A 21,697-nucleotide genomic window follows, 5' to 3' on the forward strand; every position below is an offset into this window, starting at 1 on the left:
AGATATATATATATGTAGTTTAAGTTATCTGGTCAACCAGAAATCTTAAATTCATTTCTTGGCCACACATAAAGATGAAGCTGCTATAAAAGTTCACATGGTCTTTTTAAAAATATTTGCCCTTATAAATATATAAAAATATTTGACCTTTGTAAATTATTGCCCTCGAGTCATCTACATGTTGGAATCTGCAGTTTGGGGACATTGGGAACGTGAGCTCCAGCTCTTCTGTACAAATGAGGGGACTGACATTGCTGAGACAGCTTATCAGGGAATGAGAAGTATTACACGAACACATCACTTACTCTGAGGAAGGGATCACGTTTCAGGGTTAGCAGGAAGCCAGTTCTCTCTGGACTTTCACACAGAACTTTCAACAACTCTCACCAAAACATTTACAATGTGGTATCTATTTTTTCCCCTTGAACTTCCCTGGTATGTGTTTGAAAAGGTTTCTCTTTTAGAGAGACTTGCAGAGGGGATGGCACTGCCCAGTCTTTAGGCAGCTTGTATGCATGTCAGTAACTCCATCTCCATGAAGCCTGCAGAAGCCAAATTTTAAAAGAGGCCAGGAACTCAAGATGTATTCAGTGGGTCTGCAGCAGCTGGGGCCCCTGCCATAGCATCATCCATAACTGCCAGATTGTCACCCAAAGCAGCTCTACACGGAATGACCTGGATGAAAGGAAAGTTCTATGGTGACAGAAAGTTTTCTCTGTGTCTTACCGTGTTACTGAAGCTGTCCGTCCTAGAAATTGGGGGGTCTTCAGTGGCATCCCAGCCCACAGAGCTTCGGGGCACTGGAGGTTTCTTGGGATCATTTTTCTGGGCAGAGGGGGACAGGGGTGCATCCTTGGATTTCGGGAAGAGGACTTCATGGTCTCTGATCATCATGGTCATCACTCTTTGGACCTGAGGAGTCCCTGAAAGAAAGAAGAAAGAGATTTGTAGTGCTGGACTATGGGATAGGAGGCAGGTAGTTAGTCTTCAACAGTTTCCAACCATGGTTTATCTCCAAACTCGGCCCTAAACCACAGGGCCCCAAAGAACCTCATTTTGCTTCTTTCAGGACCCTTCTTAATTGCTTGGAGTAAGAAATTATGGTGAAAGGGATGGTCTAAGGTGGTGAAAGAGGGAGCCATGAAGGATATTTTCAGCCTATCATTCTCTGGATTCATTTCTGATCAGGAAAATAGCAATATGACAAAAGAAAAAAATGAGGACATTATTCATTTATGCTGTGGTCCTCAGTGACACCTGGTTTCATACTGGACACCTATCAAATGTGTGCTGGGTACACTACCTTCCAGCACCCATGGCAGGCATCAGTACTCAATGCCAGGACTTTTGCTTATGGAGACAAGACACAACCTCAAAAGTCTTCTCCATCCAGGTTTTCAGAAGCCTTTTTGTGATCTGACTTACAACATGAAATCTTGTTTACTCCACCTAGTGAAGAGTGTTTAAAAGTAATAAAAAAAAAAAACTAGGAAACACTAGCTGTTTCACATGTCAGCCTACTATGCTGCGTGACCACAGGCAAGTTCTTGTTCTCTCTCAGATGTGTGGTTTGGCAAACAGATGTCATTCCAGCCCTCTTTGCCTCACAGGGCTTGTTAATATGATTCAGACAAGATAATCAATTGAAAGCCCTTGGCAAAAATGCAGAGCCGTGCACAAACAGGAGGGACGGTGCTATCGTTTGTTGCTGCCTCTGGGCCTGCCTTCTCTGCAGGACCAGGCTTGTGTACCTCTCATGATCACAGCAGGGTCTTCAACCTTCGACCGGATGAGATTCACACCAATCACAGTAGCCAGGTTGTCCACGCTCATCTTGTTGACAGCACAGTTCAGCTGGATTTCATGTAGAAACCTGCAGGCAGCCAAGAAATCCCACAGTAGAAAACAGGAAGTTGCCAGGAGAAAGTACTTACAGGTACAGCAAGATTCTTGCTAGATCTCTACTCTTTCCTTCTGTCTCAGGAATGGAATCTGCTCTGCCCACAAAGAGTTTAGCTTTGGCCTGAAAGATTCAAGACTAAGGAGGGAAGAGAAACCATGGAGGACTGCCCAGCTGCTGGGGGTTAGGTGGGTCTGGGCACACAGAATCACATAAGCGGGCGGCTGGATGAAATTCAGGGAGCTAAGGGATGACCAGGGGGACTAAAATGGGCAAGTGACTGCCCTCCTGTCTTGCCTTTACATACTTGTCTCCCAGTTCTCAGAGACATCCCCTGATGTCTCCAGAGAGGACAACTTTATCAGTGAGGTCTCAGAGTCAGAAGCCATGGTGCCTCCTCCCTCTCATCCTCCTCTCAGAGGGCCCAGCAGAGGCTCTGACCCTCAGCAGGTCCAATAACTGACCATTAATTTTGACTATATTTTTACCCATTTGAGGCATGAAATTCTCAGATTCACTGTAAAAGAAACAACCACCACCAAAGCCTGAACGAATCTATAAGGGAATTTCAGGGTACTTTTGCTAAAAATATTTTTAAATGGATAGACTGAAGCAACATAACTCTACCACCATGTAAAACTAAAGAGCTAATAAAAAAATTTTACAAAATATGATATCAATAGTGATAATCAGAGACTTGCCAAAACCTAGGAAGTTTCCAAATATAAAAAAATAAAAATAAAGTCCCAAATATACAGAAATTATTAAATAGTGATATGTCCAAATGATAAAACATTATGAAATATTACGGAGTCATTTATAATCCTATTTTATGACATAGGAGAGTGCTCACGGCACAAAAATAAGGCAAAAAAGTCAGATGCGATTTAAAAATTTCAACCTGATATAAAAACGTCTTCCTATTTTTAGATGGATGTATGAAAAGATCCATCACAGAGAGAAATCTCCAGAAGGAAACGTGTCCAAATTTTCACAGAGATTAGTGCTACAAGAGGGATTGTGTAATTTTCATTTTTTATTTACAATTTGCTGTATCTTTCTGGTTTCCAAATCAAGCAAGTAACACTTTTATGATCTGGAAATTATAACAAATTTATTTTTACAAAATAGAAGACAAAATTTGGGTCTGTCTGGGATGGTGACTCAGGTTCCCACCCCAGCACACCCACATCACAAGGATGTCACATGGCAGGTCCCCAGAAAAGGTTGAAGGAAACAAAAAGCATGGCTCATAATAAATGTCTCTGGGTGGTAAGTTATGGTCCTGTGTCAGGAAGACCAGAGATCATTCTAGAAACATTAAAAAGATTCTGGGTTCTCTGGCATGTCCCAGGACTCTGGCAAGCATGAAGGAGGAGCTTGTTCATTCTGAGTGCCAACCAGATTTCTAGGGATCCTTGAAATTATCTTGTAGAAACAGGAAGCTTCCTCGGTGTTATGTGAATAGGGTTGACCTTTCTAAGTTCTGGGCCTGAATCACTGCAATCTTGGAAATAGTTTCTCCTTTTCTAACCAGGGAATTCGTTCTGAATTTTCTGATGTGGCCAAACATAGTAGAGTTGACATCAGGAGACCCTCACCTGCAGATGTAGCTCAGGAGACTATAGTTGTCCCGAGGAAGGCTGGAAAGCTGCTTTATCAATTCCTGCTGAGCCTGGGAAGAGATTTTTAACACTAGTAAGGAAGCCTGCCCAGTTGCCAACGATGAGATCAAGCAACATAATTGGTGCATCTGTGCAGAAACAACACTTTGGTAGTCACTCCTGTTCCTATACTTTTGTGAGTTTTTAAAAATTACTTGGAAATAACTGTAAGTTCTCAGAAAGTTGCAAAAAATAGCACAGGGTGTGTCAAAGTTTTTGTTATGGTGCATTTTTTTTTTTTTTTACATTTGACTGGAATTCTGCCAGCCTACTCCACCCTTGACCTTGAGCTACTATAAAACCTGGACAATTTTACGCACTCACACAATAATTGTTTGCTTAATGCATGTTTGAGATGTGATGATCCATTAAATAAAGAATTGGACCACAATCAAATATCTCAGAATTACTTTCAAAGTAAATAGGCTTAAGAAGGCTTACAAGCTCTGTAGCCTTGCTGAGACCTGCTGGGACACAAGGACAGGCTGACCAAGCCAGAGAGCTGGTGCAAGTTTGGGCTGGTCAAGCTCTGTGATGGCAGTGGATATCAGGAGTGGTTGCTGGAGGAAAGCACGTTCCAGAGAGAGGAAGGACACGAGACCTTTGTTCTTTTCAGCTATCAGTGGGGTCTACAGTCATCATCTATGATCTCCAGCTTGTGAGAGTACACAAGTTCACATGTGGCCCAAGGGCACCCTCATCATAAAACCTGAGCTGCTCTCCTGGAGAAAACTCACCCTGTAGCCTTGTCAGTCCAAATGCAGCCTCATGGTGTCTGATCCAGAGTGCCTACTTCATGATGAGATCCCTCCTTGTCAGCTGAGTCCTCCCTCCAAGCAACCACCCCTGCCATATTTTAGCTAGTGAGATCTTGGCCCTTGGTATTAACAGAATATGCATCACCATGGACATAGAGACTTTCAAATATGTTGAGATTGGAGATGTTGGGAGAAGGTGGTGTAACAGGAGGAAGTTCAGGGGTTGGAATCTTGTTTGGGCTGCATCTGAGAGTCTTTCTTCTTCTCCCTAGAACTGAGGGGTGGGATAGCACCTGAAACATCTGTCTTTTTAGCCCAATTTTAAAACTTTTTTCATAACATTTTTTCATAAAACAATAAAATTGACTTATTAAAAGTATATAAATCAAGACTTTTCACATCCTCATCTCCCTCACCCCACAAAATTCATAATTTACATACAAAATATCCTACATCAGATCATGTGATCTGATTTTTATTCAGAAAAACAGCTATAATGGCCACAGCAGGTTAGCTACATCTTTATTGCTCTCTTCCTGTCCCAATTTTGAAATGTAAAATAGCCTTTCTACTCATGCTGGGATCTGAGGCTTCCCACTGACAGTCAGGATGGCCATTCTCACAGCTGTGTTTTCTTAAGGGGTTAGAACACTATTTCTTCATTCGCTTGAAAATTCTATTTAAAAAAAAAAATATATATATATATATTTTCTGTGGATGTGACCTTCAAAAATTCTGAGGCAGATTAGAAAATAAACCCCCATACCAATATTCTTTAAAAATGTCACTCACTATGTCATATCCCTTAGCCCTCAAAGCAATCCTGGATATTGTGAATATTATGAAAATTTTCTCAGCCCCTGTTATCTAACAAAATAGCTAATTGATACATGTGGTTATTTAAAATTTAAATAAAAACAGGGCTGGGATTATGGCTCAGTGGTAGAGTGCTCGCCTAGCATGCACGAGGCACTGGGTTCGATCCTCAGCACCACATAAATGTAAGATAAAGATATTGTGTCCACCTAAAACTAAAAAATAAATATTTTAAAAAATTAAATAAATTAAATTAATTAAGAATTTGATTCCTCAGGTACACTAGCCACATTTCAAGAACCCAATAGCCATGAGTGACTAGGGGTTACTATAGTATATGTGGACAGTACAAATATATAATGGTTCCATCCTTATAGAAAGTTCTATTGGTCTGAGAAAGTAAACCAAATCTCATAAAAGATGCCTAATTTGCCGAAGGGTAAAAGCAAAGTTAAGTCCAGGTCTTCATCAGAGGTTTTTCTGTGCACCACTTTGCCAGACAGAGTTTTAGAAAAAGTCATGCTAAGTCAACCTAGTTAAAAGGGGAGACTTAGGCCCCCAAATTAACTGTGTAGCACAAATATATTCATGGACATTTGGTATTAAAAGTCTTTGTTTAAAAAATGAAGGTTTTATTACTGTTAGTTATTTTGTTGATTAGTCAATTGGTTTTCTAATATGATTCCTGTGGTGATGGTGGTGGACTATGAGACCTCTATGGAAACAATCTGCATAGGATCAAAACTCCTGCTGGTGAACTTACGTATTCTCACTAGCATGATGCTGCAGATGGTGATTCCAGACCCCACAGTCAGCTATCACAGAAAAAAAATTCAAAGCAAACCTCCCTATCCTTCCTCTCTCTGGCATGTGCTTTCCTCCAGTAACCATTCCTGATATCCACTGCCGTCACAGAGCTTAACCAGCCCAAACCTGCACCGGCCCTCTGGCTTGGTCAGCCTGTCCCTGTGTCCCAGCAGGTCTCAGCAAGGCTACAGAGCTCTTAAGCCTTCTCAGGTCTATTCTCCTTCTCTCATTATTTTAAAAGTGATTCTCAGATAATTGACTGTGGTGCATTACCTTCCTTAGAGAAGGCTGGGTACCAATCACCATGATTGGCATCATCTGTCATTATGCTGCAGAGGAAGGCCCAATTTGACAAAGCATCTCACCAAAGGGTGTGGGGCCCCCTGACTCACTGCTTCCTTCCACAAGAATGTTCAGGAAACCAATCACTTTCTTCTAAAGCAGGACAGCTGAACTAAGGAGACACAAACCTTTGCTTCATCTGCATTCATGAGCTGCCCACAGAGGAGGAAGCCCTCATACTGGCTCCAGGGAACCACTGGCTCTGGGAGGTCTCGGAGGTAGAGCTTTAACAGAGAGGCCACGGTGTGCACATCTGTGTCTCTGGAAGAAAATAAGCAACACTCCTTGACTCTCCAGAACTCTCCTCACCTCCACCCTGAGTACAACCAGGAGTTCCAGGGAAAGTTGCAATCTGTAGAGTCCCACAAATTTTTACTTATTCCTCCTTCTGGAAACCAACCCTGTACACTTTCCCCCTCTATTTCCACCCAACTGCTTCAAAGTTAAATTCAAGGCCCACTTTTTCCACTAAACCATTTTCAACTATTTTGTCTTTACTGCTTTCTTCTTTCCTCAAGTCATTTAGATCTAAACAATTTGCAGTCTAATTTGTCTCTAATTTTTTATGTGTTGACTCTTTTATATCTTTGACCCACTGACTTCTTTAATCTCCCAGAGTGCTTAAAATAACTCTCAGATTCATTCATGGATTTCCTCAATAATCCATTCAACTGATAAGCAACGAGAGAACTTTTTTTTGTTGTTTTGTTCTTGTCAAGCACAAGGATTTTAGATCCAAGAGATACACAGGATCCCTGACCTCACTGGCCACACAGCTGGAAGGACATCAGTGTTTCCAGGTCCTTACCATGTTGTGTGGTTAGTGCCATGAAATGGGAAGCCCAGGACCCAGGAAGTGGATGGGCTCAGGAAGTATATCATATGGAAGTACAGAAAGGGAACCCAAGCCAGGGTTGGGGAGCCATAGGTGATTTTCAGATGAAGGCGCACCTCTGAGAAGTGTCAAGGAGTTATACCATGAGACAGGTGGCATGTGGCTGGAAGGTAGGCAGAGGAGTTCCCACTGTAGGAGCTGGGACAACATTCAGATGACTGTGTGATCGAGTGAAAGAGACTGGCTCTGTGGTTCAGTTTCTCTGTTTAAAGCAGAGGTTGGCAAACCACAGCCTGGGAGGCAAATCTGGCCCAGCCCCTGCAAGCTGAAAATGAGTTCTATGTGTTTGAATGATTGGGGTGAAAAAGCTCAAAGACTATCTCACAAGATGTCAGAATGGAGAAGGTTGCTTTCCTGAGGCTGCTCTGTAGTGTGAAACCAAGAAAGCAGACAGGTAGCTTCTCAGCAAGGTGGATGAACAAAAGCAACAAAAAATGGTGAGGGGGACTTTACTGGAATTTAAAACTGGATACTGAAAGCAAATCAGAAACTCAGGAGGCTGGGTATAATAAAATAAGGAAGAAATCCTAGTACCACAGCTGCGACGGCCAGAAGCACCAGCCAAGGTGGTTCCCCCATGAGCCAAGTAGAAGGACAAGGGAATTAAAGGAACCTGAATTTTTAGGAGGCCTGAAATGTGTCTGGGTATGAAGAGTTTAGAGATCAAACCCAAACTGTGTGACACAGAGTGTGCCTAAGTGACCAGGAGAATATTAAACATGGAAATAAGTTTACACAGGGGACAACGGGTCATGGAAACCCACCTGACTCCCCGGCCACCCCAATCTGGTTGTTTGTAGGATGGGCTGGGAGACACGTGATAGGCTGGGAATTCGAAAAGGTAGGGGTGGGACAAATTGAGTTTGGAGACTGAATCCAAGACCAGGAAATATGGGGTCTGCAGGTGACATAGTGGCTCCTCCAACACACAAGTAGAACCCAGGGGAGGACCCTGGGGTGCAGTCTTCCAGCATAGACTGGCAATTGCTGGGCCCTAGAGGTGCACCAATTTAAAATCTCCAGACCAGCTGGCATTCAGTAAAGAGCCTGGAGCCCACCTAAGCCTAAACCCTGCCTCAAGGAATTCCACCTGTGAGATTACCACTCCAAGCAATCCAGAGGGGTAGTGCATCACACTCCAGACAACCTCACCTAAAACTGCTGAGACAAGAAGCTGAGAATCTTTTGAACTCCAACAGAAAGAATTCTTTAACTTTCCATCTGTTTTTTTTTAATTTCCTTTTTTCTTTTCTTTGTTTAATTGTGACCTTAATGGTTCATGGACATTTATACATATTCATATTTGTTTTATTTCCCATTTCTAGATTTTGAAAACAGTCATTGTTCATGGATCAGTTTTTTGAGGACTAGGATGCTTAATTAGTATATTTCAGTTTTGTTTTGTATTCTTTTATTTTTATTAAAAAAAAAATATATATATATATATATATATAATCTATTTCCCTTTCCTTCTGCTAACAGCCAATCTATATTTTTTTCTGTCTTTTACTCTTCCTTTACTTTTTTATTTCTATCTTCTTTCCTACTCCCTCACAATCATCATATCCTATATCACTCCTATTCTCTTCCTGTTCGTCATTCAAAATTGTAAACCCTTTTGCAAACTTACTTTTCTTATTGTAGACAATAACTGATCATATTATTTCTGGTTTTTTTGTGACACCTAACATTGTAGACGTCATAGCAGGAATATTTGGTTTAATGCCATATATTCTTTGCATGGTTGTTGTTATTATTTCTCTCCCCATAAATGGTAATGTACTGGAAACCTTCAGGGACATTATAAGTCCACAGGGTAGAAACTCTACTGCCTCACATTCATATTATTAGATGGGTAGACATTCAAACAACACAAAAAAGAAAGAACCAAATCATCCCAAACAAACCAAGATACACCAATAACAGAATCCATTGACACAACAGTGGAAGAAATGTTAGAGAAGGAGTTTAGAATGTACACGGTTAAACTGATCTGCAAGGTAAGGGATGATATAAGGAGTGAAATCTTGCAGTAAATACAGGAGGTGAAAGATCACTTCAAGAAAGAGAAAGAGATTCTAAAAAACATCAAGTAGAAATATTCAAAATGAAGGAATCAATAAGCCAAATTAAAACTTCAGTTGAACGCATTAAGAGCAGACTAGATCACTTGGAAGACAGAGTTTCAGGTGATGAAGAAAAAATATATAATCTTGAAAAGAAAGTTGACCATGGAAAAAGATATTAAGAAACCATGAACTTCCAAGAAATATGGGATAACCTGAAAAGACCAAATTTAAGATTAATCAGGATAGATGAAGGCTCAGAGACACAAGTCAAAGGAATGTACAATATTTTCAATGAAATAATATCAGAAAATTTCCCAAACCTAAAGAATGAAATGGAAAATCAAGTACAGAAAGCTTACAGGACCCCAAATGTGTGAAATAACAACAGATCCACAACAATTATGTAAATGCCTAACATACAATATAAGGATAAAATGTTAAAGGCTGCCAGAGAAAAACGACAGGTTATTTTTAGAGGGAAATCAATCTGGATCTCAGCTGATTTCTCAACACAGACCCTCAAAGTTAGAAGGTCATGGAATAACATATTCCAAGCTCTGCAAGAAAACAGATGCCAGCCAAGAATACTATACCCAGCAAAGTTAAGTTTCAGATTTGACAATGAAATAAAAACCTCCATGATAAACAAAAGTTAAAAGAATTCACAACTAGAAAGCCTATACTACAAAACATACTCAATAAGATATTTCATGAAGAAGAAATAAAAAATAAAAGTGAAAACCAACAAAGGGAGAAACTACACTAGAACAATAATCAATCAAATAAGAAACTAATTCAAATTAAAATCCAGAAATAAATCAAAATCACAAGGAATAAAAATCATATTTCAATAATAACACTGAATGTAAATAGCCTAAACTCATCAGTCAAAAGACATAGACTAGCATATTGGATTAAGAAACAAGACAATAATATGCTGCCTTCAAGACACTCACCTCATAAGCAAAGACATCCACAGACTGAAGGTAAAAGGATGGGAAAAAACATATCATTCACATGATTCTTGTAAACAAGCAGGCGTTTCTATACTTACATCAGATAAGTATAGAAACTTTCAAACCAAAGTTAATCAAAAGGGACAAAACAGGACATTTTATACTGCTTAAGGGAATTATACATCAATAATACATAACAATAATAAATATTTAAGCCCCAAACAATGGAGCATCTATGTACATGAAACAAACCTTTCAATTTCAAGAATCAAATAGACTACAACACAAAAATACTGGTTGACTCTAACATACCTCTCTCACCATTAGATAAATTCTCCAAACAAATACCTAGATAAAGAAGCTATAGAACTAAAAAATACAATTAATTAATTATGATTTAATAGACACATATAGAATATTTCATCCATTGATGACTGAATACACTTTCTTCTTAGTAGCACATGGATCCTTCTCTAAAATAGACCATATCTTAGTCCACAAAGCAACTTTAGCAAATATGAAAAATAGAGATAATACCTTGCATTCTATCAGATCATAATGGAATAAAATTAGAAATCAATAGTAAAATATAAAAATAGAAGCTACTCTAACACCTGAATACTAAATAATATGCTATTGGATGGCCAATCAATAGCAGAGAAAATCAGGAGTGAAATAAAAATACTTAGAGGTAAATGAGAAAAGCAATATAGCATTCTAAAATATCTGGGACACTAGGAAGACCTTAGAAGATGGAAAGATCTCTTGCGTTCCTGGATAGTCAGAATTAATATTGTCAAAATGGCCATACTACAAAAGCTTTATACAGATTTCATGCAACTCCTATTAAGGTTCCAATGATGTTCTTTATAGAAATGAAAAAAGCAGTCATCAAATTCATTGGAAAAATAAGAGACCCAGAATAGCTAAAGGAATTCTCGGTGAGAAAAGTGAAGCAGGAGGTATCACAACACCATACCTTAAATTACACTACAGAACTATAGTAACAAAAACAGCATGGTATTGACAGCAAAACAACAATGGTACAGAATAGAAAACACAGAGACAAACCTACATAAATACAGTTATCTCATAATAGATAAAAATGCCAAAAACATAAACTGGAGAAAAGATAGCCTTTTCAATAAATGATGCTGGGAAAACTGGAAATCCTTATGTTAAAAAAATGAAATTAGACCCCAATCTCTCACCCTGCACAAAAATCAACTCAAAGTGGAACAAGTTTCTTGGCATTAGACCAGAGACCCTGCACCTACTAGAAGAAAAAGTAGACCCAAATCTACATCATGTTGGCTCAGGAACCAAATTCCTCAACAAGACTCCTAAAGCACAAGAAGTAAAAAAATCAAGAATCAATCAATGGGATGGTATCAAACTAAAAACTTCTTCAAAGCAAGAAACAATCGAGAACATGAAGAGAGCCTATAGAATGGGAGAAAATCTTTGCCACCTGTACCTCAGGGCATTAATCTCCAGGATGTATTAAAAACTCAAAAAAACTTAACACCAAAAATCAAATAACCCAATCAATAAATGGGCTAAGGAACTGAGCAGACATTTCACAGAAGAAATACAAATGGTCAACAAATACATGAAAAAGTGTTCAACATCACTAGCAATTAGAGAAATGAAAATTAAAACTACACTGAGATTTCATCTCACTCCAGTCAGATGGCAATTATCAAGAACACAAATAACAACAAATGTTGGTGAAGATGTGGAGAAAAAGGTATGCTCATATATTGCCGGTGGGATTGCAAATTGGAACAACTGCTCTGGAAAGCAGTATGGAGAGTCCTCAAAAAACTTGGAATGGAACCACCAATTGACCCATTTATCTCACTCCTCGAAATATACCCAGAGGACTTAAAATCAGCATACTATAGTGACATGGCCACATTAATGTTAATAGCAGCTCAATTCACAATAGCTAAGGTATGGAACCAAGTTAGGTGCCCTTCAACAGATGAATGGATAAAGAAAATCTGGTCCATATATAAAAGGGAATATTATTCTGCCATAAAGGCAAATGAAATTATGGCATTTGCTGGTAAATGGATAGAACTGGAGGCTATTATGCTAAGTGAAATAAACCAATCCCCCAAAACCACAGGTTGAATGTACTCTCTGACATGTGGATACTGACTTACAATGGGGTGGGAGGTACAGGGAGTGGAAGTTTAATGGAATGGAGAGCGGGGAATGGGTGAAGGGAGGGGGGATGAAAAGGGGAAAAACAGTAGAATGAATCGGACATAACTTTACTATGTTCATATATGAATACACAACCAGCGTAACTCCACATCATATACAACCACAAAAATAGGAAGTATACTCCACGAGTATGATATGTCAAAATACATTCTACTGTCATGTATAACTAAAAATAAAAAATAAAAAATATTAAAATAAAAAAATCTCATGACATGTGAAAATTATATAAAATTCAAATTCCAGTACCCATAAATTGAATTTTAGAAGAACACAGCCACATTTATATATTGTCTTTGCTTTCTTACTGTAAGAACATCATGTACTACTTGTGGCAATGACCATCTAGCCTACAAATCCTAAATATTTAATATGTGGCTCATTAAGAAAAATTTTCATACCCACAGCTTCCAAGAGCTGTAAGGGAAAATAAATCTTCACCTACCATATACAGTCATGTGTTGCTTAACAACAAGAATGTGTTATAAGAAATGAGTAATTAGGCAATTTAGTCATTGTGTAAACATCATAGCGTGTACTTCCACAAACCTAGATGTTCCTATGTTGTAAACCTAGGCTGTATGGTTTACACTATTGTATATGTGGTCTGTCATTGACCAAAACCTTATGTGACAATATGATTGTCTTTGAAGCTCTTTAGTGAAGAAATGTTTATTTCAGGTTAATAAAAACTGCTGTTCCTCAAAGGAAACTCTGGGAATATACTGAAAAGCTTTGAAGTGGTAAGAGGTCCAGGCAACCTGAGAATCTCCTTGGTTTCAGGATTGGGGATTATAGATCAGACTGGGTGGGTGCAACTCCTGGACCAAGGAGAGGATGGGTGGATTGGGACAGGAGAAGGGAGCCATTTGAGGCAACAGAAACAAGAACACCACGAGTACCTGATCGTAAAGCTACATCTTGGATTTGTGAGTATATTTTCCTTTTTGGTTTTGCTCTTGGTAGCCTATAATTGGCACTATCTTCTGAGAACTTCCCCTTTTGCAACTTGTGAACTTTCTACCTCAAAAGGAGAACACAAGCTGGCCTGGAGCCCTGTCTATACTCCATGGCTGACCTCAGGAAATCTGGGGCGGGACCATTCCCTTAACACAGGGATTCTGAAAAAAAAAAAAAATACCCTGCTTAGTCACTGTCTAAAAATGCCTTTAGGCACAGTCAGGTTGGGAAATACACTATTGTTGAAACACAATGAGAGGTTCCCAAGAAAAATGGCAGAAAGATAATCAGCTGACAATCTGCAAGACCGCAGTCTCTAAATGCTCCTATGTGGCAGTTCATCCCGCTATCTTTATTAGAACCTAGGGACTCTGGTTTGATTGGGGCCTCTCCTTCACCACACACATCCATCAATCTCCCAAAGTCCCTCAGTTCTGGGATGTCATGTTGAGCCCTCAGCCCCCACCCCTTGCCTTTCACTGCATTAGTTCAGAAATTCATTGCCTTTTCCAGGATTCTGTGCCACCTCCTCTCTGAAGTTCTGCTTCCAGAATCCTGTTCCATTATACACTGTCCACTACTTGTCATAGCCCCCAACACAGAAAACACCCATAGATTGAATGAAGAAAACAAAGAAATGAGAAAAACAGCATAAATAGTAAAAAACAAACAAAAATTGTTTAAAGTGAAACAACAATAAAAGAGACAAATCATTTGATACAGTACATTCCCTGCTATACTGCATGCATGTCTGTAGGCTCAACTCCTATCTTCCCAAAGGGTGGCTTCAGAGTAGTTCTCAGCTTTCTGCCCTACTCTGCACGTCCCGTTCCCTGTATCCTGGATGTCACTTATCCAAAAGGCTCTAGTGCCAGTTCACATCATCTCTGCTATAAATAACAGCAAACTCTCTTGACTGTGTTACAGGTCCCGAATTCTGAATTGTGAACAGAACAAAAGGCTCTTTCTGTTGTAAGCCACAGTTCTTGGAAGTGTCTGTGCAGGACCCATGGCTCAACTGGAATAGAGAGGTGCTCTCACAGGGCCAGGCAGAGGAGAGGGCAGAGGGAGAACCGCAGGCGAGGACCACGTACCTGTCAAAGGAGGGCCGCTCCCCGGCATCAAAAGCATCTCTCAGCTGCTTCACCAGGTTGTCCTGACCGGGTAGGCGGAAGATGCCCTCTTCATTCACACCGTGCTCGAGGATGAACTCTGCACACTTCTCCACCAGGATGGGCACCAGGTGGGGGCCAAACTTCTGTTCATAGGCCACAGTCTCATCCAAGCGCTGGCCAAACACCGCTGGAAAGAGAGCAAAGCCCATCATTCGGACCTTTCCTAGATCAACTGACAGATCAAAGTGCTTTGCTTACTTTTCTGTGTGGCCTGTGGCTTTAAAGAATTCAGTGCAAAGATACTAACCAAAACACGGGAGACAAATTACTCATTATATTTCCTGAAGCTATAAATTTGGGGCAGTCTCTGTCAGGTTTTTTTTTTTTTCTATTCACCCACATATTTATATATTTAAAACAACAGCTGGAGTTAACAAGTACTTGTGTGCTAAGGATGGTACCAAGTATTTTGTACACCTTTTATTATTTAATCTTGCACCCGTTTTACGTTAAAGACGCTGAGCTTAGACATGCTAGTGAACTTGCCAGCTCATATATAGGACACGGCACCTTCAGAATTCAAGCCCAGACAATAAACTCCTGGGAACGTGCAGTAAACCATGACAGCAAGCAGCCCATTTTGAATTCTGCTTGAGGCAGAGAGCATGAAAGCATAATAGCCACACAGGGTTGTCTCATACTGTGCTAAACCATTGTGACATTTAAAATAACTACTATTATAAACATTGCCACGGTGTACACATTCTCCACCCTCCTGGGGTGTATGCAGCACACATGCATTATGTCTAATTAATTACTTAATTAATTAACACTTGGCTAGGTGAACAGACATTTCATTCTTTTGAACTATTTCCAGAGGGCACACTCCCACATGAAGCATTACAGGGTCAAGTGGTTTGAACATTTTTATGACCTGATGGTATGCAAATTGCTTTCCAAAAAATCTTTTCTCCAATTGCACTGCCTCCAGCAGAGCAAGCATGGACCAGTGCCACCCCAGCCCCCAAAGCACTGGGCTATCTGGAATTCCCCCACCCACCATGGGTAACAAAATGAGTTTCTAAATGAGCACAATCCTTGCCGACCTATTCTGCTATCAAGCTCCAGGCCCCTAGTGTCCTGAGGGTTCAGAAGACAGGCCGTGGCTTCAGTTCTATCTTTCCTGGTCCTACTTCTTTTGCAACCAGGACTCTGCTCCCCCTGGCACTTCAATCCCCAGGACACCGGTTTGCAAAGATCCTAGGTTCTCCTCACGATTCTATCTCTGGCTGAAATGCTCTATCACCAGTCTAATTAAGGTAGATTCCACCTATAAAGAGCTACACCAGGCTCTCTCAAATTTTCTATGTCCTCCTGGCCTTCACTGCAGCCAAACTGCCACAGTTTCTTCTTTTTACCATTTTCAAAACCCTCCTGCTCCCTACCTTCCTGAATCACTGCTCTACCCGAGCAACAACATTTTACTGGGCTTGAATAATCATTTAGTTCTCCAATTGCCATAGCAGTGGTCTTCAGTTTGCTCCTCCAAACCTAGGACCTCCTCTGAGCCCCACCCCTCATCATGTCCCAAGTGCTGGAAGGTGAGAATGTTGGGTCTAATCCCAACCAGATCGTCTGGGCTGCTGCCTGTCTCACTGCATTTCAGTGAGACTTAGTTAGATTAAATAGTCCTGTGGTACAAGTGTGAAAGCCAAGGCTGGCATTCCTCAGGTTGGCCTGGCACCCACCAACATTTTTGGTGTGACTTACTGTCATGCCCCAAAGGCACCTCACCCTGATGTTCCCAAAACACAGTGCTCTCCAGTCTCCGTGTCCTTGGACAATCTCTTCTGGCTGCCCAGCCTGTTCTCTCCCTTCCCTGTCTGATGGATTCTGTGTGTTTTCCCTGGCCCCTCTCAAATGGGGCTGGTCTCTGCTGGCAAGTCCCTGGATAGACAGTCTACATGCCTACTCTGTGCATCTGCCTCCCTTCTCAAATGTCCTATTTCTTCCTACACCGAGCCTATGTGCTGCAGGAGATCAGAAGCCCCCTGAGGCCAGGAGCAGGGGGAGGGTCTCTTTTTGTCCCCAGTATTTAGCATAATGTCTGGCACAAGGCAGATGCAAATTCTGCTGAATTACTTAATGAATTAACTTATCCTTAAGCAAGTATTTTGGCATTTCTTTAGTTGAAACATTAGCAGGCATCTCTGCAGACATGTAGGACCTGATTCTTGCTTTCTACAGCTTACCATCCAGTTATGGAAATGACAGGACCACACAAAAAACGGCGAGAGACAACCAGAGAATGTCCATAAACAGAATTAGGTTTCTGTTTGTATGTGAAAGGAGGTGAAGAGAGATTTCCACCAAATGAGAAGGACACGATTAAAATGATCTGACTTAAAACAGACCACATGGTATTTGGGAAATTCCCTTTGAAGAGTTTTTTGTGAGGTCCAGAGAGTGGCTGGCCCTTAGGGGGCCAGGCAGATGTTTTTTGGAGCAGTTAAAACTTGGGTTCCAGGAGTCTTCAGGACTCACCTGGGGGAAACCCAAACATAATATAAGGATGAGAAGTCAGGCTTTTCTCCTCAGCGGAGACCATCAGCCTTGCTGTGTCCGGCCTCCACTCCTCCACATACTCTGAGTTGTTCTCACGAGGACATTCACTTCCCAACATTACTTTTCCCTCCAACATGCCCACCATGCTGGTTCCCACTACCTTCCCCACATCTTCATCAGGCCCCTGGGAGCCATGAGGAACAAGCCATTGCCATCTCCTGGAAATTTATAATTCCAATCTTTCTAAGACCTTGGTTCCAAATTATCGTCACCCCCTTGAGCTCACTACCCCTTCCCTCCCCTCTGTGTCAGTAGGTAACCTTGTCTCCTCTGTTCCTATGTCTCCAAATGGAGAAGACGAGTGTACTCCCTCACCCCCAGTCCTGCCTCTCTTTCCTTCCTCTACTTCTGTCTCTGTCCTCTCAGGGGAAGGAAGGGTTCTGTCTTCCTGAGTGATGCTTTCCTGAATTGTCAGCTCCATCCCTTCCATCTCTTCTGGGACTTAATCTTTATAATATAAATTGTATTCTTTTGATATAGAGAGCCTATGTTAGCTTAGGTCTTTGGCAATTTATGAAAGAATAATCTTCTACCCAGCTCTTACAACCTGCACCCAAATAGCCTGATGAACAAAATTCCAAAAATTAGAATTACCCATAATACCTTTCTTTCCCCCAATATAGATCCCATCCTACATATGCTTCAAATAACTTTCTATTTTTGATGCTGACATCTACATCATTCCTGCAATGGTTGCTTTCTTCCTTTCTTTCTTTTCTATTTTTTTTTTTTTTTTTTGGTACCAAGGATTGAACCCAGGGCCCTTAGCCACTGAGTCATATCCCCAGCCCTTTTTTTGTACTTTATTTAGAGACAGGATCTGGATGAGTTGCTTAGGGCCTCACTAAGTTGCTGAGGCTGGCTTTGAACTCACTATCATTCTGCCTCAACCTCCCGAATTGCTGAGATGACAGGAGTGTGCCACTGTGCCCAGCCTACAAGGGTTTCTTTTGCAGCTCTGTTTCAAGAAAAACCCTTCTACCAGAATTCACAAAATCATTCAGCAAATGCCAACTGAGCATCTGTCTTCGTGCCAGGCTCCTTGGTGGCTGGAGATTATGATAGAAAGAATGAAAGGTGATCTTTGTGCTTAAAAACTCTTGCGCTAATGCCATTCCTCCTATCCACTACCTGAAAACCCAATCATTCTGAGTTTCGATGTTTCTTCAAAGGGATCTGGCCACTCCTTCCTCTGGGCTAATGGAGCCCCCGATGCACACCTCTGTTTTTATGGCCTCTCCTGTAGTTTTATGATGATTTATTTAAACATCTTTCCCTTACACTGGACTGTGGCTCCTCAAAGGCAGACAGCTTGTCTGGCTCACCATCTATTTTTATCTCCTGGCACAGAAATTGGCACGTGATGGACGAGACCACCAAGAGCTATTTCTACCTGCTGCCTCCCATTCCTCTGGGTCTCCACCCCTTCTCTATTCAGCATTTCTCCAAACCTGCTCTTGTCTGGAGATCAATGGCCTTTATAGTTCTAAGCCCAGGAGTCAAATGTCCAGGCTGCTATTAGCAGCATATGACAAAGCAAATCACTCCCTCTCCTCAAGACGCTTGCTCATGTCGCCTTGGGTACACCACTGTCTCTCAGTTCCTCATTTATCTCATTGGCTGTTCCCTCTCGGCCTCTCCAGATCATTGGTCCTTTCTCACTGTCCCCTAAATGCCAGAGTGTTCCAGGGCTTCCCATCCCCATCTTCATGAGCTTCCTCATAATCTCATGGCTTTAAATATCACACAGATTTAAAGACTCCAAACTCTACATCTCCAGCCTAGAAATGAGTTGAAGCTCTTTCCTCCAGCCAGAACTCACCACTGTGGGCTACATTAGGACCACAGTGCCTCTTCTTCCATGAGACAAAGAACATTCTTGTTACTTTTAGTTTGTCTAGGTCAGGTTTTGTCCTTCTTCAACTCAGATCACATATGAGGAGTTTGGAATCCAAAACTTCAGTGGAACTCCAAAGACCCAAGCCTGAATAGTACTGATTTCTGATCTCTAGACCCTTATCTCTACCCTTTGATTCTGAGTGGACGTGAAAAAGCCTAAATGTGGGAAAACAGATAAACAGAGAAAAGCCCAAGAAGAAAACAGGAAGAGGCCATTGAAGGAAGAAGACACCGGGGCAGGAGTTACTCCAAGGCCATTCTCCACACCAAGGACAAGAAGAGGCAAGTCCCAGGCTGCCACTTCTGTGTCATGCCCTAGTAGACTGGACCCACTCTTTCAGGGGACTGGTGCTCCATGCTGACTACCCTCTAGCAGCAGGATGGGGTCTGATCAACTCCTACTCAGAAGTCATCACCACTTTGAGCCAGTCACCATTACACAGGCATTTCCATCCTAACCATTATAACATTTCATTAATTATAATTGCTCTACGTGACAGAATTATTATAATTGCTAAAGGTAATATCATGATCCTCATAATTGGCCACTTTAAGTTAATTTTGTGCTGGGAACTGCCTAAGATGTTTTCATGTGTGCTATCTAGTTTGGTCCTCGCCGAGCTCCACAAAGTATTCTATTTTACAGATGAAGAAACTGAGACTCGGATGAAGAATTTATCTTTAGGTCAGAGTTACTCTGTGGGTCTATATTTACTGCTTTAATTCCTTTTGTTTAAAGTCTATAGAATAAAATTTCAGATACCATCAAGTCTCGAGGGGAGGGACTAAGGGATGGAGATTCTTGGTGCTTATTCCACAGTCCTCTGGCCATCCCGTGCCATCCCACTTCCGTTCCATTATGTCTACCTTGTTCCTCTCCAGCCCTCCAGACCTAACGGCTTTGGACAGAAGGCACCCACCCCACCCTGAACAACCACAGGCGGGTGACATCTCATTATCACAGACTGGACAACTGCCCAGACTCTGTACACAGCACATCCTCCATCCTCAGCTCCATCTTCCCGTCCCAAGTTGGGTTAGAAAACACCAGGACCCTGAGGTGATTTGGGGAACTAAAGATGGAAAGATCAGCTGTCACCTCCCTCCCAATCTCATTCTTTCTTTGTCATCACTCAAATACCCCACCCCCTGCATACCCCCAGACCCTGAGGACAGTCTTTCCCTCACCCCCACCTGCCATCCCAGAACTGGTCCCCATGTCCCAGTGGCTCAGTTCCAGCGTCATCCCCCATCCCTGGCAAGACAGCAAAAAGGAACTGAGAAAAAAGTGTGTCTTCTGGCAGAAGAATCGAATCACAAAATAGGAAGAAATACCTTTCTTTCGGAGACCAGGGGTTTTCCTCTTGAAATCCCAGCAAAAGAGCAGCGCCAGGACAGGAAAGCCACAGTCCAGTTCCCACCGCGGCATCCTGGGAATATGAGGCATGGCGGCACCGAGGACTCAGAGCCTCTGACAAGCCAGCCCCAGGCCTCCTCTCCTCCCGGCGTTGGAAGAACCGTCCCTTTTCCTTTCCAGATCAGCACATGCTTGCAAACACTACTCAGGCTCTGAGTCCCATACGGAAACCACGGGATCTGTTTGCACCTGCCCCGGCCCTCCTGGCCCTGATTCCCACACCACTCCCCTCCTCACTCACCTTTACACACAGGACCTGTGGCTTTTAAAGAGTCAACATAAAGCTGTCGGTGCTGCAATAAAAATAAGTGCCTCCTTTTACTTAGCAGCTAATTGTCAACAGCCATTCAGGGAATAGCTCAGAGATGGATTAAAAAAAAGAAAAGAAGAAAAGCCCAGACGCTTACCAGCATTGCTCCATATATCAAAGTGTCTGGCAGGAACACAGAATTTCACTTAGCATTTATGAAGCCAGCCCACCCTTCCCTGGAAATGCTTTCAGCGTTGCACGTGGCTCAGAGACAATGCTCTTGGAAGTGGGCTGTTGGGTAGACCAACATGATCTCCCACCCCCACAGAGAAGATGAAACCCACATTACAGCAACCGAACAGATAAACCCAGAAGGCCAAGAGTGGGCTCTCAGTGACACAGAGGAACAGGCAGGAGCAAGGTTGCCAGGAAGGGCCCCGGGGTAGTCTCACAGTGCCAACCTAATGCTCATCCCTCCGGCAGTCACAGTTCAGGAATGGAGGACTCAGCTTTGACACCACCTTCTTCCTCCGTGTTAAATCCACTCCCGAATCCTGACAATATTTCTTCCAGAATGTTGGGTGAACCTGTTTCACTCTCTCCATCTCCATGACCACCACTCTTGTCCATGCTTCTCTTGCCCAGATGACAGCCTGACTTTCACATTTAGTCTCCTGCCTTTATTCAGATCTGAGACCTTTGGTTCAAGTCATTCTTTTTTCTTTTTTTTTTTTTTTTTTCTGTGCTGGGGATTGAACCCAGGGCCCTGTGCAAGGCAAGCATTCTACCAACTGAGCTAAATCCCCAACCCTCAAGCCATTCTTGACAAAGCAACTAGAATGATCTTTTAAATATAATCTGACTGTCTCAAGAAATGCGCTCAAGAAATAGTTGTTGAATAAATAAATAAACAAGTATCTTACTTGAAACCTCCCAATGGCTACCTGTTGGTCCTAGGATGAAGATCAACATCCTTGACCAAACCATCTCTG

General features: G+C 41.8%; 1 protein-coding gene across 4 annotated transcripts in view; it reads right to left on the bottom strand.

The window, feature by feature from the left end:
• Positions 1-21,697, bottom strand: part of Arhgap25 (Rho GTPase activating protein 25) — an 80,560-nt gene that overhangs the window by 6,550 nt on the left and 52,313 nt on the right. For 3 of the 4 annotated variants that reach the window (XM_048804191.1, XM_015479576.2, XM_048804190.1), the window contains 5 exons: positions 14,494-14,701; positions 6,416-6,548; positions 3,502-3,575; positions 1,752-1,873; positions 727-923 (listed from right to left, as the gene is read on the bottom strand). In XM_048804191.1, the coding sequence (XP_048660148.1) occupies positions 727-923; positions 1,752-1,873; positions 3,502-3,575; positions 6,416-6,548; positions 14,494-14,701 (734 nt within the window). Of the gene's footprint in view, positions 1-726; positions 924-1,751; positions 1,874-3,501; positions 3,576-6,415; positions 6,549-14,493; positions 14,702-20,373; positions 20,519-21,697 lie in introns of those variants that run through there. The other variant, XM_048804192.1, reaches the window with a different exon arrangement.

This window comes from Marmota marmota, unplaced genomic scaffold (assembly GCF_001458135.2).
Source record: "Marmota marmota marmota unplaced genomic scaffold, marMar, whole genome shotgun sequence".
Classification (NCBI taxonomy): Eukaryota; Metazoa; Chordata; class Mammalia; order Rodentia; family Sciuridae; genus Marmota; species Marmota marmota.